The sequence below is a fragment of the Aulonocara stuartgranti genome (genome assembly GCF_965226115.1).
Source record: "Aulonocara stuartgranti genome assembly, chromosome: 1".
Classification (NCBI taxonomy): Eukaryota; Metazoa; Chordata; class Actinopteri; order Cichliformes; family Cichlidae; genus Aulonocara; species Aulonocara stuartgranti.
Genome location: NC_138939.1, coordinates 37587379 through 37612758, shown reverse-complemented (window position 1 = coordinate 37612758; position 25380 = coordinate 37587379). Strand labels below are relative to the sequence as shown.

Below are 25380 nucleotides of genomic sequence, written 5' to 3'. Positions count from 1 at the left end.
TGACACACGAGGCCAAACACTGAGATTTCGTTCAGGCAAAACATATTTTGCAGTGTTTTAATGAAGGAACTTATCAAAGGGTTTAAGCTTAGATAACCAGTGGCTATCTGTGTTTATATATGTGTTTTAAAGTCTTGTTGTACTGGAAAAGAAAAGGGATATTCAAAGCCATGAATCCAAAGGTTGTTGCAGCATTTTGGTAAAAACATTACAAACATTACAGAATACATTCAAGGCTGTAAGATTTAGTATTTAGCAACTGTAGGAACTTCATAGACACAAATATACACATGCATTAAAAAATACATAAATATATATACCAGACACATTTCTTTAACAACAGATGTATCGGTTATTTATTGCAAGCACAGTTAATCCTGAGGTTCAACAGCTTTTGTCACAGTATTCAGTCCACAGTGTGTCTGCCTTAAACAACAAAGATTTTCATTTTTACATCCATCACATTTGACCAATGTAAGCTTTTCAAAATGACTTTTTCTGTCCCTTCATGAACAGCTTTACTTCACAGTTCACTTAGTGATGATCAGTAACTGCATGACATAAAGTTGCTGTAGATATTCAGTGGACTCTAAGGAGCTGTTAAGTGGTAATGTTAGAACAACATGTTTTCATAGAAGTTATAAATGTAGACAAATAGTGTTGCAACACATTTACATAGTGCACCAGTTAAAGTTATATTACCCTGCTGGAAGATGGACTTTGAGCAACTTCATAAAAGTATGAAAGTGCCTTCAACAACTGAAGTGACAACAACAGACAATGAACATTGCCACCATAACATTTAGTGTAACCACTATTACATGACAGTTACCACGTCTGCCATTATGTCTTTGTAGGTGACAGTCAGAGACAAAACATAAGCAAAAGAAGCTTTTCCAACATGTATATAATCATGTAATGGCTGAATGCTTCACATTCGATTCAAGATTTATTTACATAGGACCAAATCACAACAACAGTCTCTTTAAAGTGCTTTAGGCAAGGCAAGGCAAGGCAAGGCAAGTTTATTTGTATAGCACAATTCAACAACAAGGTGATTCAAAGTGCTTTACAGAGACATTAGAAACAAAAACTAATAAAAAGCATGATTTAAAATTGATTAAAACAAGCAAACAAACAAACTAATTAACAAACAAACAAAACAGTATATAAAATCAAAACAGATAAAATCAGAACAATAGATAAAATCAGTAGTTAAATGTAAGTTTTGAAATTTAAGCTTAAAAGTGTGGATTTGGTGCTTTATTCAAATGCAGCTGAGAATAGGTGAGTCTTCAACCTGGATTTAAATAAACTGAGTGTTTCAGCTGATCTGAGGCTTTCTGGGAGTTTGTTCCAGATATAAGGAGCATAAAAGCTGAATGCAGCTTCTCCGTGTCTGGTTCTGACTCTGGGAACTGATAAAAGACCGGATCCAGATGACCTGAGGGATCTGGAAGGTTCATACTGGGTCAGGAGGTCACTGATGTATTTTGGTCCTAAACCATTCAGAGCTTTATAGACCAGCATCAGAACTTTAAAGTCTATCCTCTGACGGACAGGCAGCCAGTGTAAAGACCTCAGAGCTGGACTGATGTGGTCCACTTTTTTGGTCTTAGTGAGGACTCGAGCAGCAGAGTTCTGAATGAGCTGTAGTTGTCTGACTGATTTTTTAGGTAGACCTGTAAAGATGCTGTTACAGTAACCAAGCCTACTAAAGATGAATGCATGGACTAGTTTTTCCAGGTCCTGTTGAGACATCAGATCTTTTATCCCTGAAATATTCTTGAGGTGATAGTAAGCTGACTTTGTTATTGTCTTAATGTGTTTTTCTAAGTTTAGGTCTGCATCCATCACTACACCCAAATTTCTCGCCTGGTTTGTGGTTTTTAGATGTATAGATTGAAGTTCTCTGGTGACCTGTAATCGTTTTTCTTTGGCGCCAAAGACTATTACCTCAGTTTTGTTTTTGTTTAGCTGGAGAAAATTGTGGCACAACCAGTCATTAATTTCCTCAATGCATTTACCAAGAGCCTGTACAGGGCCTCGGTCTCCTGGTGACATTGTGATATATATTTGTGTGTCATCTGCATAGCTGTGGTAGTTTATTTTGTTGTTCTTTATAATCTGTGCCAGTGGGAGCATGTAAATGTTAAACAGAAGGGGTCCCAAGATGGAACCTTGGGGAACTCCACATGTGATACTTGTCTGCTCAGATGTGAAGTTACCTATTGATACAAAGTATTTCCTTTACTTTGTAAGAAAACCCTATCAATAAAATGGCCTAAAATTACCAAGCGCCTGGCAGTGAGAAGCAAAAACTTCCTTTTAACAGGAAGAAACCTCTGGTAGAACAGGCTCTGACAAAACGTAAAGGGAGACCGAGACAGTACAAATACGGCAGATAAAATAAGTATTGAATGCACATGAAACAAGAGACCATCAATGCAGACAGGCAGGAAAGACACACAATGACAGATGGACTTCACACGGAAGACAAAAGACAAAGACGAGGAGAGCGTTGGCAAAAAAGGGAACTAACATAATCAACAAAGGAACCAAGGACCAAAATCTGGCTTCTCTAGCTGCTTGTTTTAGGATTGTATTTAAACATAGATACTTGGTACTTACTGTTTTTATAATGTCTTTAAATGTTTTTAAAAACTAAACTCAAAGGCCTACAGACTGCCTCAATAATGTGTAATTGTTTTGTGTAATTTTAACTTTGTTTGTTCGTATGTATTTGTTTTGAAATGTGCTGCCTCTTGGCCAGGACTCCCTTGAAAAAGAGGTTTTTGATCTCAACGGGACATTCCTGGTTAAATAAAGGTTAAATAAAAAAAAATTTAAAAAATGTTTAAGATTTATATCTTAGATGTTTTTAGTAAATATAAGGATATATAAGGATTTACAAAATGCATGTAATAGATTAGATTAGATTAGATTAGATTAGATTAGATTAGATTAGATAGAACTTTTTTAATCCCTCGGGTGGGTTCCTCTGGGGAATTCGATTTCCAAATGTCAAATATGTCAGTGTTGTTTGAGATTAATAAGATCTCGTAAATTGCAAACATGTTAAATACCAGTTTAACAGATATAATAGTAGAAATTAGTATTCAAATTGCATAATTATGTTGGTTTAACATTAGGTAGCTAAGTGGTGTCAAATAAACATGAGATGTGCATGTTTTTCATGCTAATACAACTGCTTTTTTTTTCAGTGCAGTTCTACATGCAACATGAGGAAATTCATGTCTGAACTCATTTTCTCCACAGCAGAATGCCCAGCAAACGTCAACAGTTAATGCTTATTATAGTTTTCTTGTGATTTGTTGTGATCATGTGTTTTCATCTTCTTAGCTACAAATCATATCATATATTGACCTGTTACAAAATGTCCCTTTAATACAATGTGAAGCCACAAAGGTTGGTCTGTAACTCGATAACATGCTCAGGCTTCATAACATCGTACGAACAGATGTGACTGCCTGATCTGACAGAACTTGTAATTTATAAAGAGGGAGTCTCACAATTATGCACAAAGTCATACTTATATATATATATATATATATATATATATATATATATATATATATATATATATATATATATATATACACACACACACACACACATATACACACACAGAGTCATCTTAAAAAACTTCCTATTAATGTTTAATAGTATTTTTCAATAACTTTAGTACTGTGATATTTTAAAATAAATCAGCAATATTGTGTTTATAACACATATACGATAATAATATAGATAATTGCAATGATTCACTTTACAAACTTTACACAGTGCAGGTTAGTGCTGAGTCTCTCCATGAGTATTTATAATGTAACTTATTTACCAAATAAGAGACAAAAGTCACATTAACTAAAGTCCATTAGACTGTAGAGTCTTTTTTTCCTACATTGATCCTGTTAACATCGACATTGTTATCATGGAAATATCAGTGTCTGCTTTTTCTTCTTTTTTTCTCTTTTGCTAGCTTCATGTTTTCAGTATTTTTTTTATCTATAGAAAACTTGTGCTGAGATGTCAGCTACACGGATGGTACAAATAATAAACTGTATTTCGTGCATAAAACAGTGTGTAGTTATGGAGTGGCACAACATCGGTTAGGTTTTAATGACATTTAAGATGGGGGAAGTTAAAAAAGGAAGTATAAAATTTTCCAACATACAGCCTTTGTTTATGTTCTCTTAGATCAGCAGGGGCCTGGTTTTTTTAAATCTTTCCAAATGTCCACACGGTTAGTGAATGGATGAGTTGTGGTGGCTACTATACGGGAGAAGTGACATCGGTTATATGCCAAAGGAAAAACATGGAAGTAATCACCGCTTGGGGGGTAAGTGGGAGAGATGCCCAGGTGGTGCATTAACATCCCTAAATACACATCCTCAATGTAAAGTGCTTTAACATGTCTGGATGCCTCAGTGAGCTTTTTAGGGAGGTCTAAAGACATAATGTAGCCCAGGCCCAGAGCATAGACAGGGTAGAAAGCTGGTGCATAAATGTCAGATGGTACGTACCACTTAGAGCTTGGATCTCTCACTACTGTACCCCATCCCGTCACAAGTCCAGTCATGTAGTTGGTTTTTTGAGCATTCAAGAGCATATTGACAAGATTGTGCACATTCAGAAACATGTCTGAGTCAATCTTCATGGCATAAGAAGCACCGGAGCAGTGCGCAGTCAGCCACTCCAGAATTACCATGGTCTTAATGGTGAGATTCTTGTAGCAGTCCACAAAGTTGCTCTGGATCAGGTCGTGATACTTGTTGCTCTCCTGAAGCATCTGCTGTTGGACCTGCTCTGCTCCTGGCCCCGTCTCTAGCCCCAGTAAAAAGAAGAGCGTCACCACTTTGCCCTGCACAACCCTGTCGTTCCCCCAGGTGCTGCGGATGATGTCACGGTCTCGCCTATTGTTTGGTGCTACGGGAACCATCAGAACCACAAAAGGTTTTTCCCGCTCACACTTTTGTGGCTCATTTATGATGAAGTGGTACTCATAAGGGTATTCGACTAAATATGGTCCAGGAGAAACATGAGGAGCGACCGCTGCAGTTTCTGTCTTCACTTCTGGTGCCGATGTCATATTATTAGTTCGAGGATGTGTTGATGAGCTGTCGTTAACCACAGAGTAGAGAGAGATTATTTTTTGTTTCTGCCGTTCTAAAATAGTCCACAAGTTTGACGACTGATTTTCCATCCACTTTTTGGGGTTCCAGTCTGGGGTTATTTCCCTTATGCTGTAAATAAAGAACACACCCCCAATTACCAGAATAACGGCGAAATACCGAGTCCTGGATATCCTAAACCAACTTCTGCTCTGATCATCCGCCATTTCCTGCCTAAGAGGAGAGAAAAGCCATTGAGATTATGCACATGAAAACAGAAAATAGCACTTAAGTAGCGTACAGACCTTTGTTTCATCTTCGTCTACAAATGTGGATTTTTTTTCTTCTCCAGATAACAGGAGAAAAAAAGACGATGTAATTCCACTGACAAGTTCTTGCTGGCGCTTTAGGAATTTTGCTGTAAAGAGAAGACAAGGAATGAACTTATGACTTACTTTTCCCTGTAAGGGAGCCACACCTTTGTTTTCTCCGCCCCCTGTTTACTTTACCAATGAAAGGTTCCAACATTTCCAGAGGCTATGGGAACACCTTTTCTACTGAAATTGGCCCACCAAACCAGTTTTACACACCTCAGTTGTTTAGAGAAAATAGACATTTGCTGTACCTACAGTTTACAGACGATTTCTACACAACTCATATACTTGCACTCTGTTGCTTTAACAGACACACATAGTGTCTGATAAGAGGACAGCTGTAACCATGCATTTATCAAATGAGTGCATTGATAAAAAAAAAAAAAAAACCCACACTGAGCATACAGAATGATACCACGGAGAGTCACCGTGTGGTCAGCTGTGCTTAAATAGGTTTGTTGTTGTGTCACAGTAAACCCCACCCACTCTTACACACATTCGACCTTAAAAAGGCTCGTCCCACAGCTCTGTTACACACTGATAAAATCTCAGCAAGTCAATGATACCCAGGCAGGTTCAGGCAGGTTCATCTCCAATGCACTGTTGTACACAGGGCTGGATCAGAATCTGGATCCTTTTATACCCAAGCATCAGTCAGTCAGTTTTCTGTACACTTGACCTTGCTGCAGGCAACAACTATACTGTTCTCTTTAAAATGTTAATGTCAGTGTGTTGTAATGTGTCTGTTTTCTGAATGTGAACCATATAAGGCATTCAGTCTAAAGGTCAATCAATCAAACAAAATTGATGTCAAACGTTTGTGCTGCTTTTGTTTTAAAGATATTAATGAAAGATTAAAGGTCAAAAGGTCAACCAGCCACCGCCCCACATTAACAAAATTTCTGTCAGTCAACTGCTATGTTTGTGCTGGTTTATGATAAACTAGCTATTATTTTGGAGTTATTGTATTAAACTTGAGAGGCTTGACAGGTCCATGTATCCAGTTTGCCCACATTATTCTGATAGTTTTGTATTTTGCAAATAAAGTTTCTCCGACAGAATGCATAGTTTAGGTTAACTATTATAAGTTAACCTAGTTTTTTACTTTAACCCTTTAAAGCCCGGCGTGGTTTTTTTGTGAGTTTTTGAGACTTCTACATCATCAGTGTGACTTTTTTTTGCCCTCAACAAATGATTTAAATTAGATCACACATTTTTAATGACTAAATTGCAAAAATATGGCTTATGTAGCAAATGTGATACAGATATATATATAAATATATTAAAATTTGATATATTCTTATAGATTTTGTCTAAAGGTTCAACAAACACTCTATTATCAAAAAAATGAAAGATTTCTGGCAGTTATTTCATGTTTCAGGTTTCAAAGGGTTAAAGAGTGTGATTATGATAAAAAAAATATCCGAATTCTGGTTTATGTTTCACAACCTTTTCACGGTAAAGAAAGGGGCTGGTTGACCTTGGAAGACCTCTAGAAACTTTTATTAACATCTTAAAAACAAAGCAGCACAAATGACATTTTTGCTGCACAAACGTTTGACATCAATTTTGTTTGTTTTGAAGAAGGTGGGGGGGCAACTTCACTCGGGTGAGGCATAAATAGGAAACTAATGTGGAAGTGCAGCGGAGGAAGTAAAACGGTGTATGTGTGAAAGTGGGCATAAAAAGACTGTAACAAACCCACAGCAGACCGTTCATGCTTTGCAGCATCTCTTTATTAATGGTTGGTTGTTCACACACTGTTAGCTGCAGCTCTCTCTCGCTGCCAGCCACACACACTGACAACAACCCCCCCACTGCAGGACCCATGTTTAAGTCGGCAGGGCATGATTGTGGATGCTAGGGGTGTTCGATATAACGATAGATATATGATGATATAAAAACGTCTATCGTTTCATTTTACGCTATCGTTTGTTTTGTGGTGTCGCAAAATAAACTGTTTACGGCAATATTTTCTCATCATTTTGATGGTCACTGTAGTGGCTATATTAATTTATTAAAGTTCTCTATTTCTCTTATATTTAATATAACCATACTACAGATAGACAAGCTCTTGTTTTTATGCGTTGTCGTTAGCAACAACCACGGTAAAACCATCGCATGTCCGCTTGTTTCTTTTCCACATAAACCTTTCACAATAAAGCTCAAGATCCTGTTTAGACTTCGTAATAAATGGAATCACATGAAAAAGTATGCAGAGTATTTATGGATGAGAAGCAAACAGGAGCAGTCAGGTGCTAAAAAATAAACCTTAGACTCAAACGTTAGAACAGGCTTTCCCCGCAGCACGCCGTGTAATAAATACTCACAAAGGAAACAGCAGCCGATATAACCTATGTCTAAAAATGTGTAAATTCATGCATCGGTTAAAACACTCGACTCCAGGTACACGACGCCCAGCTGGAAACACTTCAGCAACCCGAGATTCACAAAATTTATAGAAAATGTTACATTTTTGTGATTTATATCGTTATCAGATGATAGATGTTTTATATCGGGATATGAGATTTTGGTCATATCGCACAGCCCTAGTGGATGCCGTGCAGGTGCGTTCACCTTCCCTGCACGGCACCGCAAGCCACGCCCCGCTACAAAGACTTTCAAAGCTGAGCAGTACCTGAAAATAAACTTTTGTACTTTTTTTATAACACTGAGACTGAAATACAGAAGCAAGAATATGCAACACAGCTGCATAAAGAGAAGTACAGCAAGTCTAATGTAATCAAACCACTTCATAGTGGGTAAAAGGCAGCCATTCCTCAACTCTCTGTGAATGGTATTCATGGCCTTTGATCAGTGGGTTTTGGTCAGTGGTTGTTGATCAATGGTCATAAAAATTTGCATAATTAAGATTAAGGAACTGACCTCCCAGCCCATTGTTCCTTCAGTGGGCTGGTTTCAGTCATTAATGCAAATGTACTGTTTATAAGATTGAAACCTGCAGTCAGCTGAGACTGAAGTGATTGGATGAGTGACGAAACGTTTCTCCCACAAAACGCTACTCCAGATGAACAGAATCAACTTTTGGACATTTACTTTCCTGGATGATTGAGAATGCATCAAGACATATTTTCTCATCTAAATGTCCACTGAGCTGTGAACCAGGGGGCGGTAAGGCATCTTAACATTGGTTGCTAACCAGGAAGAAGAAGAAGAAACTGTGAGCCAGGAGGGAGGGGGTGAGTGAGTGATTCGTTCATGCTATGATTCAGCACAGGAAGGGAGGGGGTGAGTAACTGGATCGGCAGGCAGAGGCGGTTTCTCACAAGTTAAGTAGATTATTTTTTAAAGTGTTTTTTTTTTTCCGAAGTCACAAAAGTATGAGTGATAACAATGTGATTGGTCACTTGCAATGTTGAACCTGGAACAACATTTATTATGATGATGTGGGAACAGCATGACACGAGGATATCAGCTTGTGCAGGAGTTTGTTGTAGGAGAAATGCAGACAGGCAGACAGAGGAGAGCTTAAGTTCGACAAGGTACCAAAGCAAATCATTCATACTGTTCAAATAATGTAAATATGCCGGTCTAAGGAGCTTGGAAAGAAAAGCGTCTGGACTTCTTTAAGTTACTTGAAGACGTTTCACCTCTCATCCGAGAAGCTTCTTCAGTTCTAAGGTCAAATGGTGGAGAGTCCCAGATATAAACCTAGTGGGTGAATCCCCCCACAGAGGGACAAAAGGAACCCCTGATGATCCTCTAATCGCCTGAGCCAAGGTGTGAAACTGGGTGTGGGTCCCAATCAGCCAGAGTTTCAGGTGAGTTCATTGTGAAACCTGGCCCCACCTTATCATGCGAATTCCTGAGGTCAGATGGCCCAGGATGTGAGTGGGCGTTAAGGCGTCTGGGAAGGGAACTCAAAACTGGATTATAGATGGCAGAGAGTTGGTGTCGTAAACCCCCGCCTCTGTTCAAAGATGGTCGCTCACAGTGGACATAGATGGCTTCTTTCACTCCTCTTTCAAACCATCTGTCCTCTCTGTCCAAAATGTGAACATTGGCATCCTCGAAAGAGTGTCCTCATCAGGGGGTCCTTTTGTCCCTCTGTGGGGGGGACACTCCCACTAGGTTTATATCTGGGACTCTCCACCATTTGACCTTAGAACTGAAGAAGCTTCTCGGATGAGAGGTGAAACGTCTTCAAGCAACTTAAAGAAGTCCAGACGCTTTTCTTTGCAAGCTCCTTTGACTAAGATGACCTGGATGACTGAGAACCTTCACAGACATAAATATGCCGGTGTATCACGAAAGATATCAAACTGATCACTTGACCAGAGGCGGAGCCAGACATTTTATACAAATTATCTATGGAAAAGGAATACTTGAATAATATTGACCCTGAAAATGTCATTGATAGGTTCGCAAAACTCAAGCCTCGAAGATACAGTCTCATGTTACCACAATAAAGAGGTGTTGTCAGTGTAGTGCAGGGCCCTATTTAAGGAAGCCGGTTTAGAAAACTCAGAGTGAAAAACGATACTCAGGGTTGAGTAACCCCGAACTGTCCAACTCGGAGTATTCGGTTTCAGAAAGGCTGATAACAATTAGTTCAGTCAACGCGGAGTTGCTTTAACCCCAAGTTAAGCGCGCGCACGAGGATACATAAAGCCCTGATTAGTGGAGCACAGATTAAGCGAGTCACCATGGAGACGGAGGGAAAGAAGGCGCGGTCAATGTATCTTACAGCGCTTGAGGCCAAAATTCTGATGGCAGCATATGCCGATAACATGCAAATTCCGCGGAAAAAAAGTAACACAGCCTCAGCTGCAAAAGAAAGGGAGCATGCATGGCAAAACATAGCCGACAGAGTCAATGCGTGAGTGTTAATTTAAACATTGATCTAGGGATTTACACCCATTTAACACGTTATTTTATTATATTTTATTTTATTTTTTATTTTATACATTTGATTTTGTGATGTGATTTGAGCACAGGTGCAACCCAACAGGCCCCAAACGTTCCTGGCAGCAAGTAAAAATGAAATATAAAAATATAGTCCAAACAGGTAAGGTGTAATTGTATTATGAGCCATAGTGCTTGGTCTGTTTGTCCGATGTAAATCAATTGCAGTTAGAGGGTACATTAATTTAGAGAAAAAATTACCAGTAATCATCCCACAGATGTAATATTATCTACAGCTACTCTTAGTACCATTGATGTTAAGTTAGACTCTTTTTCTCCAATTGATCTTTCTGAGTTAACTTCAATAATTACTTCCTCCAAACCTTCAACGTGTCTTTTAGACCCCATTCCTACAAAACTGCTCAAAGAAGTCCTGCCATTAATTAATTCTTCGATCTTAAATATGATCAACCTATCTCTAATAATTGGCTATGTACCACAGGCCTTCAAGCTGGCTGTAGTTAAACCTTTACTCAAAAAGCCATCTCTAGACCCAGCAGCCTTAGCTAATTATAGGCCAATCTCCAACCTTCCTTTCATATCAAAAATCCTTGAAAGAGTAGTTGTCAAACAGCTAACAGATCATCTGCAGAGGAATGGTTTATTTGAAGAGTTTCAGTCAGGTTTCAGAGCTCATCACAGCACAGAAACAGCTTTAGTGAAGGTTACAAATGATCTTCTTATGGCCTCTGACAGTGGACTCATCTCTGTGCTTGTCCTGCTAGACCTCAGTGCAGCGTTCGATACTGTTGACCATAATATCCTATTAGAGCGATTACAACATGCTGTAGGTATTACAGGTACTGCACTGCAGTGGTTTGTATCATATCTATCTAATAGACTCCAATTTGTGCATGTAAATGGAGAGTCCTCTTCACACTCTGAGGTTAATTATGGAGTTCCACAGGGTTCAGTGCTAGGACCAATTCTGTTTACATTATACATGCTTCCCTTAGGCAGCATCATTAGAAGACATAGCATACATTTTCACTGTTATGCCGATGACACCCAGCTCTATCTGTCCATGAAGCCAGATAGCACACACCAATTAGTTAGACTGCAGGAATGTCTTAAAGACATAAAGACCTGGATGGCCGCTAACTTTCTGCTTCTTAATTCAGATAAAACTGAGGTTATTGTACTCGGCCCTGAAAATCTTAGAAATATGGTATCTAACCAGATTCTTACTCTGGATGGCATTACCTTGGCCTCCAGTAACACTGTGAGGAACCTTGGAGTCATTTTTGACCAGGACATGTCCTTCAACGCACATATTAAACAAATATGTAAGACTGCGTTCTTCCATTTGTGCAACATCTCTAAAATTAGAAATATCCTGTCTCAGAGTGACGCTGAAAAACTAGTTCATGCATTTATTACTTCCAGGCTGGACTACTGTAACTCATTATTATCAGGATGTCCAAAAAACTCGCTGAAAAGCCTTCAACTAATCCAAAATGCTGCAGCAAGAGTCCTGACAGGGACTAGAAAGAGAGAGCATATTTCTCCTGTTTTGGCTTCCCTTCATTGGCTTCCTGTTAAATCCAGAATTGAATTCAAAATCCTGCTCCTCACATACAAGGTCTTAAATAATCAGGCCCCATCTTATCTTAATGACCTTGTAGTACCATATCACCCTATTAGAGCACTTCGCTCTCGCTCTGCAGGCCTACTTGTTGTTCCTAGAATATTTAAAAGTAGAATGGGAGGGAGAGCCTTCAGTTTTCAGGCCCCTCTTCTGTGGAACCAGCTTACAGTTTGGATTCGGGAGACAGACACTATCTCTACTTTCAAGATTAGGCTTAAAACTTTCCTTTTTGCTAAAGCATATAGTTAGGGCTGGACCAGGTGATCCTGAATCCTCCCTTAGTTATGCTGCAATAGACTTAGGCTGCCGGGGGATTCCCATGATGCATTGAGTTTTTCCTTTCCAGTCACCTTTCTCACTCACTATGTATTAATAGACCTCTCTGCATTGAATCATATCTGTTATTAACCTCTGTCTCTCTTCCACAGCATGTCTTTTATCCTGTCTTCCTTCTCTCACCCCAACCGGTCGCAGCAGATGGCCCCGCCCCTCCCTGAGCCTGGTTCTGCCGGAGGTTTCTTCCTGTTAAAAGGGAGTTTTTCCTTCCCACTGTCGCCAAAGTGCTTGCTCATAGGGGGTCATATGATTGTTGGGTTTTTCTCTGTATCTATGAAGCGCCTTGAGGCGACTTTTGTTGTGATTTGGCGCTATATAAATAAAATTGAATTGAATTGAATTGAATTAATTTCCCCTCTGTAAGCACTTATTGAAATTATCTGAGCACATTACAAGTACATATTTGTTTACTCTGTATGCTCAAATGTGACCCGTTATAGCCAACAGAAAAAAAGCGGAGGCCCGAAAAACAGGTGGGGGTCCTCCACCACCACCACCACCACTCACAGAGGCTGAGCAGTTGGCTTCCACATTTGTGATAATGTTGGCAGCATCACATATGATCTTCACAGTGCAGAGAACACAAATTAGCATCCATTACTATAATGAAATAATTTGTTAGTTTGAAATGCTACAGGGAACTATGTACCTGTACATTAATGCTGTGGAAAGACTTCCTGTTCACATAGTCTCCTTCATTTACTGAAGGAGCAATGATTGGAATGTGAGTGCCATCTATACAGCCAATCACGCCTGGGAACCGTGAGAATAAATGTAAAATTTAAGTAGTAGTTCAAATATCACCACATCATGAATTAAGTTTCGTTCATCCTGATACCTGCAATTTTGTGGAATCCCTCTTTGATAAATCTTGTGGGTCTATGAACGGGGAACACCACAAACGAGTACAGGAGACGTTTCAGTGCAACTGTAACATTCCTGACTGCCCGACAGACGGTAGCCTTGGAAACGTGCTCAGCGTCACCAATATTATACAGAAAGTTCCCGTTTGCAAAAAACCGAAGTGCAATACAAATAATATGTACAGAACTGAGAGAATGTCCGCGATGTGTCACATGAGCAATATTAGGCCTGAGGATGTTATTCAAATAAATTATAGATTGTGCTGAAAAACGGTAACGTTCACACAGGAGATCATCAGGAAATGATAAAATGTCCGAACGCGCTCTAATCACTCTCTCCCGGCGGAGAGCTCTGCGGAGAATTTGGGCTTCAACATCTACTGGCTCTTCAAGGAAGGAGCACGCCATATCTGACACTTCCTACAGTCAGGTTTCCGACAAAGAGGCGGAGAAAGTTAGGGTTAGTTGAAGTAAACCTGCTAGGGGGCAGGTTAGCTTCACGGAGTGTGTCGTCATAGTAACTCACTCAGAATTAATCTGAACTCGCTTTGTGAAACCGAAAACCCAGAGTTTTCGTTAACTCAGGGTATACTTACTAGAGATGGCACGATACCACTTTTTTATGTCCGATACCGATATCATAAATTTGGATATCTGCCGATACCGATATGAATCCGATATAGTGTTTTTTAATCAACAAAACTGTTTTTTAAATATCTTGCTGCATTTTGTATAAGTTCATACTCAAGTTTAAAACAACAACTACACTAAAGCTATTCTGTTATACCTATATGCAAAAAAACAAATATTTCATAGTTCAGCAATACTGATCAATCTAATAAACTTAAACCTACACCATCCTCCCTATTCTGGTATTTTAAAGAGTACTTAGCATAAATATTAAGCAACCTAACTAATAGGGTTCCAACTCCCAGCAACAACAAAAATAAATAAATAAAAAATAGGGAACCACCCCTCATGATGCTTAATCGACGTAATCAACCTTAATTTGATGCAGTGTGAAAAAATTGCACAGAAATCAATTATTTTTCAAGAAATATTAAATAGATTCAACATCTTTCTTCAACAAAATTGCAGACTGCACAGATGGTACCTTCCCAAAGGAAAAAGTACTATAGCTTACTAGGGTATATATATTAGACTTAATAGTCACTATATACAGTAATTGACTTCTATTCATTTTACATCAAATTAAAACTTTGGGTGTCAGATAATTATTTATTAAAAGCTAGACATTTTAAATGAGAATAAGAAAGAAAAGTATGTCTTTGTGCCCCCTTTTCCCTGTTAATGCCCTATCAGCCCCCCTGGCTAAACTTTGCTAGATCCGCCCCTGCACAGTTACCAGCGTCAGCTACGTAGAAAAAGATCCTGGTGTAGAAAGTAATATTAAATAAATTCTAACAACAGCTTATCAAGCTTAAACGTGCTGCTGTTGTTCAGCCGCTGGTTTCCTCTTTCTGGTGCAAAGTGGGCCAAAAACAAACTAGAGACACGGACTCGCGACAGAAAAGCCGATCAGCTGATCGTTAAGCAGTTTCATGATTGAAGTAGCAGCAGGAGAGGCAGTCGCTTGTTAAGCTTAACGCAGGAATGCTTTACAAACATTCAGAGATGGACTTACACACTTGCTTTACTTCTCTCGGGATAACTTTGTCGGAGATGAAATGCCGGGTTGCTAGCAAAGCTCCAAATGCTATCCAGACCACCGACAGGTCCCGCATGCCACAGCCGCTCTATCACGTGATGCATACTACTCCGACGTGCTAACGTTCTGAGGTGAGTTACGGCGTGTTGCAAGTTTTGTGAGGTGCTTTCGTGATATTTAATGAATCGGATTACATTTTTTATTTTTCTCCGATATCCGATCCAGTAATTTAGGTCAGTATCGGACCGATACCGATACGTAATATCGGATCGGTCCATCTCTAATACTTACTCAGAGTTTGCACTAAACCGGCTTCCTGAAATAGGGCCCAGGTCTATGATGATTTTTAGTGCTACTATCATCTAGTTTTGATTCTGGTTCTGTTTTGGTTAAATCCTAAGTAGTCCTGATTTTGAACCATTGTAGTCCTGCTTTAATTCCGGATCAGTTCTGGGTCTCGTTGAATTGGGGTTTAGTCTGCGTGTCTTGATACAGCCCTGATTTTGTTCTGTCTTGCTGCTTAATTAAAAATCTAGTTTAAGGTGTCCTGAATATGTGATATATATTTTTTTCTTATATGATGTCAATTCCTTTTTGAAAAAACTCAAAACAGAGCCTAATAAATCTTCAACTTCACAGCATGTTTTTAGTCATTTCTATTTTGCCCGCTTCACACCAGAAAGCGGAAACCAGTGGCTGAACAACAGCAGCACGTTTAAGCGTGATAAGCTGTTTGTCACGGCGAGTGAGCCGTGTGGAGAAATAAAGGAGGATCCAAACGCAGGCACTTGTAAAGGTGTGAGGGTGGTTTATTAAACACAAAATAACAATACTGGGAACAAACTGACTACAAAACACGAACCTGAACATGAATGAGAGCGAGCAGACGCGGTTGACGGTTGACAGCAGGGAAACACACAGACAACGCAGGGTGGATACACAGACAGACCAGCAACTACAAAGACAGAAGACATGACTTAAATACACACAGAGAAACACAGGGAGATTACACACAGGTCGAGGACACAGCTGGGAGTAATTAACGAGACGAGACAAGGGAGGCAAACTGAACACACTCACATGAGATGCAGACCTTCACAATAAAACAGGAAACAAGAGATCACTACACAAAGACGCAGACTCGACAGACAGACAGGCAGAAAATGACACATGGAACTGAACCCACACAAAACATGAGAACACAAATCCTAAACCACGAGTAAACAGAAACATGGAACTCTAGTAATACGCAACTCAAACAATAGGCAACAATTCCTTAAACCTGAATAAACAGAACATAGAATTCAAAGAGTAACTAACAAATCACAAATAATCAAGAAACACCAGACAACCCCAAAGCACTCCAAGATGCAAAATAAACCAAAACATAAGGAACTCAAAATGCTGGGTAGAACCGACCCAGAACCGTGACACTGTTGTTAGAATTTATTTAACATCCTAAGACCCGAACTCTTCCACGGCATGCATTTTTCATTTCTGTTTGATATTTGGACATATTGGGGCCCAATGAATGTAAAAACAGATTTTTAGATTTTTTTTTTTTTTTACCTAATTTTTGTTTCTATGAAAATTGAGTGCCAGATATTTGTTTAAAATTTTGACAGAACAGTAGCAGCATAATGTCCTTGTAAGTGGATATCAGGCCCTTGTACAGCAAAATTCAGTATTTTGGTCTAAATAACCCAAAATGTGATTTCCACATATGTGGACGCCAGGTCCTAGGAGGTTAATATTACTTTGTACACCAGGATCCTTTTCTACGTAACTGTGCAGGGGCGGATCTAGCAAAGTTTAGCCAGGGGGGCCGATAGGGCATGAACAGGAAAAGGGGGCACAAAGACATACGTTTCTTTCTTATTCTCATTTAAAATGTCTAGCTTTTATTAAATAATTATCTGAATCTTACACCCAAAGTTTTAATCTCATGTAAAAGGTATAGAAGTCCGTTACTGTATATAGTAACTGTTAAGTCTAATATACCCTAGTAAGCTATAGTACTTTTTCCATCTGTGCAGTCTGTAATTTTGTTGAAGAAAGATGTTGAATCTATTTAATTATTCTTGAAAAATATTTTATTTCTGTGCATTTTTTTTCACACTGCATCAAATTAAAGTTGATTACGTCGATTAAGCATCATGAGGTGGAGGGTGGGGGGTGGTTCCCTATTTTTTTTTTTTTTTTTGCTGGGAGTTTGCAACCCTATTAGTTAGGTTGCTTAATATTAATAAAAACCAGAATAGGGAGGATGGTGTAGGTTTAAGTTTATTAGATTGATCAGTATTGTTGAACTATGAAATATTTTGGGTGCAGTGTATTTTTTACATACAGATATAACAGAATAGCTTTAGTGTTGTTGTTTATTTAAACTTGAGCATGAACTTATACAAAATGCAGCAATATATTAAAAAAACAGTTTTATTGATTAAAAAACACACTATATCAGATTCATATCGGTATCGGCAGATATCCAAATTTATGATATCGGTATCTGTATCAGACATGAAAAAAGTGGTATCGTGCCATCTCTAGTGGTGCCTGTGTAAACTGTAACTGTATTCAATAAAAAGGCTGCAAGGAAGGCTGTTTATTTGAAGTTGGCTAGGAAACAGGTGAGGCGCACTCAGCTCCAAGAGCCTGGTTCCGACCAGCCTCCCTTGCTAGCAAGTAAAATCGATCGATTGCTGTTCGTCTTGCTTCGTTAACGGGAATAAGTCTCTAAACCAGCAGGGCCTGTGGAAGCACAGTGGGGTTTAGTGGGGGGGTTTAAACTTGAGTATGAACTTACACAAAATGCAGCAATATATTAAAAAAACAGTTTTATTGATTAAAAACTACACTATATCGGATTCATATAGGTATCGGCAGATATCCAAATTTATGATATCGGTATCTGTATCGGACATAAAAAATGTCCATCTCTAGTACACACACACACACACACACATACACATAGACACACATAAGAATACGTACATAGTTTGAGCTGTGCAAGTTGGATATAATAATAAGAGAAAACCCTGCAGACAGAAGTAAGATACCTATTTAAAAGGTTTTTACTTTTCTTTCTTTGTAAATGTTATTTTAAATCAAGATCAACAAGATTTAAACCTTAAAGTCAGTTATGATTGTTAATTATGTGGCTACAACTAGCTTTATTTAGCGTTTCCTCTCCAGCTAACACAGTTAGTGTTCTTGTTATTTGCATGAAGTCTACCTGTTGTAAACACATGGAGATACAAACCCCATTCACTGTGTCACCTTAAGCAAAACAGAAAACAAATTTCAAATTTGTTGACTTTGTTCAGTTTCATTTGGAATATATACATTTTCTGAGACGGAGTAATGTTTATCAGTGAAAGGCACACATTGGTGAACAGGTTGCAAAGTGCTTGTAAACAATACAAGGAAAAGTCTCGAAGTCCGTGTGAGAGTGGTCTGAGTGATGGGGCTTACTCAGATCGTGGCTCAGATTGGTGAGGTTGGTGGGCAGGGGTGGGATAGTGTTTATTCTGAATGGCCCAGAGGAAGAAGCTGTTTGTGAATCTGGAGGTGACTGACCTCCAGAAGGATGCCCTCAGGTCAGCGTCTGCGTAATGGTGGCACGCACAGATGCAGCAGCTTACAGCAGCTCTCCCTATTTGTGCTATTTTTGTCTATTTGTGTGTTTATCGTGTATTGTACGTTCGTCTACCTACACTACTGTACGTTACAGTTGTCTGGACATATTGGACATCGGTTCCCAAATGAACATGAAGAAAATATAATCTGATCAAACATTATTCAGCTTTAAATATTGTTCAGCTTTAAAGTTACTGTGCAACTGTGTAATAAAAATGTGTGCTCACGACTTTGGCCTTGAGAGCGATAAGAAGCGATCGCCTCATCCTGCAGGTGAAAGATATCTGCAAGCGAAGAGACTAGAACACCCAAGGCCGATTTCCTTTTATGGAGTTGTTTTTCTGCTAATGCAGCACTTTCCTCACAACCCCCTCCTGTAAGTTTTAGAGAATATATACTCATCCTCACAGCAAATATTTGGAATCTCTTGATGTGAGCTGCGTTGAGAGTTTGTCTCTGTCTCAATAAAAGTTCACTGATTCCCCATCTGCAGCAGGTGTCCGGTTGTCTTCATTCTCCGCCAGCCTGGTTAAGTCAATTCCTCCTTAACATCTAAAAGAACCTATTTAATGAAGGAAGACGGGTTCACTTTGTGTTTAATATTATTCTATTGCTGTTGTTGTTTTTTTTATATCCTTCAATTGGCGTCACGAACAGGATCCGCTCCAGGTTAACTGGACGGATGGGAGGACATCGGCTGTGGTCTGAGTGAACGGAGTTTGGACAAAAGCTGTGTGCACACAAAAAACAAGGTAAGCAGACCTTTTATTTCTGCTATATTGAACATTATAAAAATACTTAGTGTCCAAACTCCTAGTAATTCATAACCAAAATTGTCTGGCTTACTTAAGGCTTGTTGAGAATCAGACAAGTGAATAAGAGATAAGTGAATAAGAAATAAGTGAATAAGTGAATAAAGATAAGAGTGAACTGAGGTCTGACCACGGTTGCAGCCGACGGGTTTGCTCTCCGGTGTCGGATACATACCTCAGCAGGTCTGGGACCTTGAAAGGGTTTATTAGTAACGCCTTTCTAAACAAATTAAAAGGTTAAAGGCCTTGAGAATATTTTTTAGTAATATTCTCTAAACTACAGAAGGGTTAGGAAGGCCCAGAGGACTTTATTAGAAAAGATCCTCTAAAACTTAAAAAAGAGAAGTACTGGTTGGAGTCCAAAGGACGGGTCCCTTTGATCAATAGGAGAAAACGGATCTCTTCTTAAAACCCCGATGATTTTAGTGTTTTAAATGTTTTGATGTTCTGTTTGATATTGGACACACATAAATACACGCTGAATGCTTGCTGTGGAACACTGGGCAGGACAGTTTGGTTCTCCGTTGTTCACAGATTACACAATTAAAGGAACTAGGTTCCTCTTTTGGTTAAAATAATACACCACACATAGAATTTTTTTTACACATTTATTACATACATAAGGAGGGTAATGAGTGACTGCAGGTAATGTATGAAGTGTGAATGAGACGTGTGAACAAGGTGACAACCAACTAGCACCCCTATCAGGAAGCTCTAGGCAAGGTTACCCGCCAGACTCCGGTTTGGTAGAAGCCTGGTAACACCTGAAGGGATATTTCAGTGCTGACTCACCTTTAAAGCAGCGCCCCAGCTGATTAGTGCCTAACAGAGGCAGAAACCCAGCTGGCCCAAATTCTCCTTTAAAAGCAATAAAAGAACACTCCTCCATTGACAGTAAAATGGATGGAGAATTAGATCGAGATATGTCTATGCGGGCCCGTGTGTAAATAGAACATAAATTACCGGTGTGTGTAAATAAAGTGTAAAATAGTGGTATAAACTGTCTGTTGAATTTCTCCTGAGTGTTGAAAAAAGGAAAAACTCTTTTCTGCTCTCTCTGAGAGAGGGGCTGTGTGTGTGAGACAGGAAGTGTGCATGCCCATAGAAGGAAAGAGATGAGGTAAACTCTGTGCAGATAGACCGAAGTAAAAAAAAAAAAAAAAAAAAAGGAAAAGGGTCTCTCTCTGTCTCTGTGAGAGAAAAAAGGTGGGGGCCGAGTGAGCCCGCGGGGCCGAGCGGGTCCGCGGGAGCGAGCGTGTATGCTGTATGAGGAAGAAGGGGGTGAGAGGGAGCGAGTGAAAAGAGTAATCGAGTATTTGGTGATTTTTTATTATTTCAGAGGCACTGGGTAAGAGTTTTGACTTTAGCTGTGAGAGTTGTGAAAAGAGCAGGTTTTTCTTTTGTTGTAGACTGTGAGTAATCGGTGTTTTTCTGCCTATTGTGCTGCGTGGAAGACACAGAAGTGTAGAAATGTTTGTGGTTTATCTTTGTTTGACGTTTTATATAGAGTTGGTTGATTCAGGGTGATTTCTCCCGTTTAAGGGAGGAGTTGCATTGTGGTTATGTTAAAGCTTTGCTGTAGGGGTATGTGTGTGATTTTGTGCTGGCTTCGCATGTTTAAATGGATGCATAGAAGTTTGTCAGTGAGAAATTGTTATGGTGGGGTTTTAAAGTTAGTAAAGAGTCAAACAACGCCCACTGTTTTAAAAAGGCCCAAAACATCATAAAAGACACCTCACATCCTGGCCACTCCCTGTTCGAACTGTTGCCCTAAGGCAGACGGTACAGGGCAATCAGAGCAAGGACTAATAGACTCAAACACAGCTGTTATCCAACTGCAATAACACATCTGAATACTACAAAAATGTCCACCATGCCACTCTTGTGTTAATCTATGCACGGTCTGAAGCATGACGGTGGGAATACTTAGTATTTTGGGTATTCTATCTATTTTATTGATTGAATTTTATTGTTTTTTTATATTTGATATTACTAGGGATGATGCAATGATCGGGGACCATTCTTAATGTCGTCGGTCTCATGACAATGACAATAAAGTTTTTGATTTTGATTCTGATTCTGAAATACACCCTCCTCAAGAGTTCAATGATTTAGGCAGTTATGTTTATACAAATACTAAATGTATGTTTAGTGTCTTCATACAGGTGTTTTTTCTTAACCTGGAAGCCTGAGTACGGCAGCAGAAGACAGGCCAAGCTTTGGCTAAAATTCACGGCTGGACACCAGAGTTGTCCTCACCCCTCCCGGTAAAACAAAAAAGAGAGAATGTAGTTTGAGGCGGGTTTTTCTTGCTGAACTGCTCTGGGTGCTGTGTCCCTGAATCTCACCGGTGTTAACCTCTGGCGGAAGACATGGAGAAAAGGAAAAGATGTTCCTGGTAAATCACTGAAACAAATAAAACCACACACAACCAGAGAAAGATATGAGAAGGGTGAGGAACAGACACATGTGCGTGTTAGAGACATGCCTCGTTTGAGAAAAAGTTAAAGTAACCCATATACAGACGCACCCATACATGCAATGAAGAAACAGCTTACATACATGTGCACGTACATGCAAGGTTAAAGTAGCGACACTTAACATACACCTGTTTTTAAATGATATAGTTTATACATTACTGACAATTAAACGCTTTGGGTTGCAGGACAACAACGTAACGTTAAAAGACAAAGACACTGGTCTGAGGATTAAGTGAGGACACGACAAATTTAGTGGTTAAAAGGGTCGACTTGGGACATGTTTTTGTTGATTGTTTAAGACAAATGACTACTGAATGATAGGAAATTCCTTTTTAGGTTTCTAAACAGGATCTTAAGAATTTTGACACGTACCTGTGTTGTCCTGTCAACTTGAGGGGTTATGAGTTGATTATATGGTGAAAAAAAAAAAAAAAAAAAAACAAAAACAAAAAAGGGGGGAGACGAGATCTCGTTGTTTCTCCCCTCTCGGGATAACACAGCCAACACAGCACAGCCAACACAACATCATTTTCCTGTTCGCCTGTTTTGTTTTGTTTTTGTTTTTTCTGAGAGCCGAAGCTGACCTGGACTCCTACCCTCCCCTCTACCATCGTTGCCCTCTCCGCGACCATCTTTGACCCTTTGACCCCTGAAGGCCACAGCAGCTGGACTCACAACAACAACTTGAGGATGTCAACAGTGCTGCAAAAGAGTGATCTCATGCAGCAGAGACGGAGAGCACTAAACCTAAAGCCCGTTTCACTACACGGGGGAAATTCCCAGGCTGCGTCAGCTGACAGAGCTGTGACGAGACGCGCATTAAGCCCGGAGGAAAAGGGACGGTGAGCAGAAGGATGCTGACCTCTGAGAAGAGCCGAACAGCAGAGCTGCAGAAGGCCGTGGACCATACAGAAGCAAAAGGGTCAAGGTACAAGGAGAAGATGCAGGCAGCTGCAACAACGGATGAAAACAGACCCAAAGAGGAGGGGAGGACCCTAGGCCATGCGTCAGGCCGCTGGTTTACCTAAACTACAGAACAGGAAGGTGATGAACACAAACATATACCAACACACGAACACACACTTCTGCATGCGCCTACTTAGAATGAAGGGAAACACACACATGAACACTTATGCACTTGTTGAGGGAGTAAAAACTGATACATACCCATGCACTAAAATCAAAATGTTGATTTAATTTACTAAGAAGTGACACACAATGCTCCAGCTGCTGCAATGAAGAATGCTTTACTGACAAAGGCTCAATGCTGCACACAACAAAGTCAAATACAGAATTTGCTATAATAATAAGCCCGGAGGGCATTTGTGTGGTCTGGGGAGCAGAGTCCGGAGCGGTTTGGTTATGAAAATGATGCCCGTGCGAGATATCTGGGGCTTAAGGCCTCGACTTAATTGTTTACTCTACACTAAAAAGAAAAGAAAACACTCTGAGCAGTGGTGCAGAGTGAAAACGAGGAATTAACAGTGTAAGTTTTATTTCAGAGCGCCACGTCATTGTGATGGAGATTTAATAAAGGAGGAACACACGGACAAAGAAGAAGAGAAGGGGGGGCAGCCCTTGAACGCGATTGCCTGAGGCATTAAAGTTCTGTACTAAATTCTGGTTTCCAGTGTGAGAAAAGTCACGCAGTGCCAGTAGTAGAGCTAGGTTGAGTGATGATTCTAAATTACTGTAAGTAAATCATCGTACACCGTTCAAGTTTCATGAAAACGGGGATCTAGACTTTGTTGAACCCTAGGCTATTTGAACAGGTAAAAGTCGAGTGACCAAGTAGCAGTTGAATAAAAGTCATTGAATAAGTGTTGAAATAAACTGGCAGAATTAAGAGAATTAAAACATTTCAAGAGCTCAACTTACTTAATGGTTCAATTTTGTTTCACGAACGCAAAACATATAGGTTTATGAATATGAAAAGGTTGAGGTGGTGTTGATTTGACTCTGTGTAGGTTTAGGTTGGTACTTTTATTGATGGGAAGAATATTCAGTGACAAGTCCTAAGACTCGGGCGTCTGCATTTTGTTTTTGTTATTTTTCATTTTATTTTGTTTTATGTTTACTGATTTTTGTTTGTGAATCTTTTCTTTAAGCAGATCTGCACATCGGAAATTACAAGCATTACACGTCGGCGAGAAAATTGTTGTAAGTGAGTTTCTCCGCATTGAAATGGGTTCTGGAGGAAACACTTGTGGGGACAATTAGAAACGAGAGTCCCTGTTTAAAAAAGGATTCGGCGAGGTAATCCAAACTCAAGTTCTTGTTTCTTTTTGAGATGACGTCATTTTGCTGAGTGTGGAAACTAGATGCGACGACAGGTTTCACTATCAGCAAAGAACGGATGAATGGATGAAAGACTGGGAATAAAAACAAACGGACTGACTGGTAAGAGATGACAAGACTTGACCATGACTCAAGGTTAACCACCTCCACCTAGATAGGATAAAAGGGTGGATGAATTTATATGGGTTTCTTTTACAGGAGTAGAAGGATGACAAAATATTCGAGGATGAGTGAACCTGTAAATGCCATTTTTGTGTCTTGTGTTGCTTACAGAGGTAACTGCGCAGCGTTACCATTTACATTTTCTTCCCTACAGGGTTACAGTTTTAATGTTTTTCTATTACAGGATTTCTGGGCGGATGTGTGAAGAAACGGTGTTTATGGGTTAGGAGTTGGGGATGCTATTACACTGTATTCTGGTGAGAGTGTTGGGGGAGACACACCCTGTCTTGAAAACTGTGATTCTTTTACAGGAAATGTTTTATAGCACCTATGGAATGAGGATGCCTGACTACGGTCAATGTGCTGCTAATGTTTGCTTTGCTTTGGTGAGAGGGGTGCAGTAGAAAACAGACAAGTGACATGAAAACAAGTAATAATAACAAATAACAAATTTGGGGACAGTTTGACCTAGAGCCCACTAACTGGCCATTAGGGGCTCTCTCGCTCTCTCGCTCTCTCGCTCTCTCTCTCTCTCTCTCTCTCTCTCTCTCTCTCTCTCTCTCTCTCTCTCTCTTGGAATAACATTGCCCAAAGGGTGAATAAAGCAAATTGTGGCAATAATAGTGATTTAATGATTGGAGAAACCTGAACATGATACTTGTCTGTTGAGCTGAATCGTTTATTACTCTTATGATTTTCCGGTGGGACTATGAAGATTTTTTGGTACAGATTGCAGGTTGTTGCTCTTTAACTCCTAGAACACGCCCTTGGCGAGGTGGGGGGAACTGGACCACCTTTCTGTGCCCCATCATCCTCTATTAGACGACATCCAAGCTAAGTAAACATGTCTTGGCCCTTTCCCCCTGAAATGACAGGCAGGCAAAGATGTTGCGTCTTTGTTTGCTTCCTGGCCCTGGGTCTCATTCCCATTGGCATAATCCTGATCTGTGAAGGGCCCCCGACACTTCTGACACCTTCAAGTTCAAAAGCTTCGCCCCCTTCTGATAGTCCCAATCTGACAAATGTAGCCCCTAGGGTCTTGCCCACCACTTCCTCTCCAGTTTTACCATATTCACTTTTGAATGTCCTTAGCAGTTACCG

The 25380-nt window shown here is 39.7% G+C and overlaps 1 protein-coding gene across 1 annotated transcript; it reads right to left on the bottom strand.

The window, feature by feature from the left end:
• Positions 1-3632: 3632 nt before the first annotated feature.
• On the bottom strand, positions 3633-14998 carry LOC309701911 (beta-1,3-galactosyltransferase 1-like). The gene is made up of 3 exons (XM_082526229.1): positions 14865-14998; positions 5438-5550; positions 3633-5366 (listed from the first exon to the last, which is right to left on the bottom strand). Exons 2-3 carry the CDS (start codon positions 5446-5448, stop codon positions 4220-4222), a joined length of 1158 nt encoding a protein of 385 aa, XP_082382355.1. The 5' UTR covers positions 5449-5550; positions 14865-14998; the 3' UTR covers positions 3633-4219.
• Between the last annotated feature and the right edge of the window lie 10382 nt (positions 14999-25380).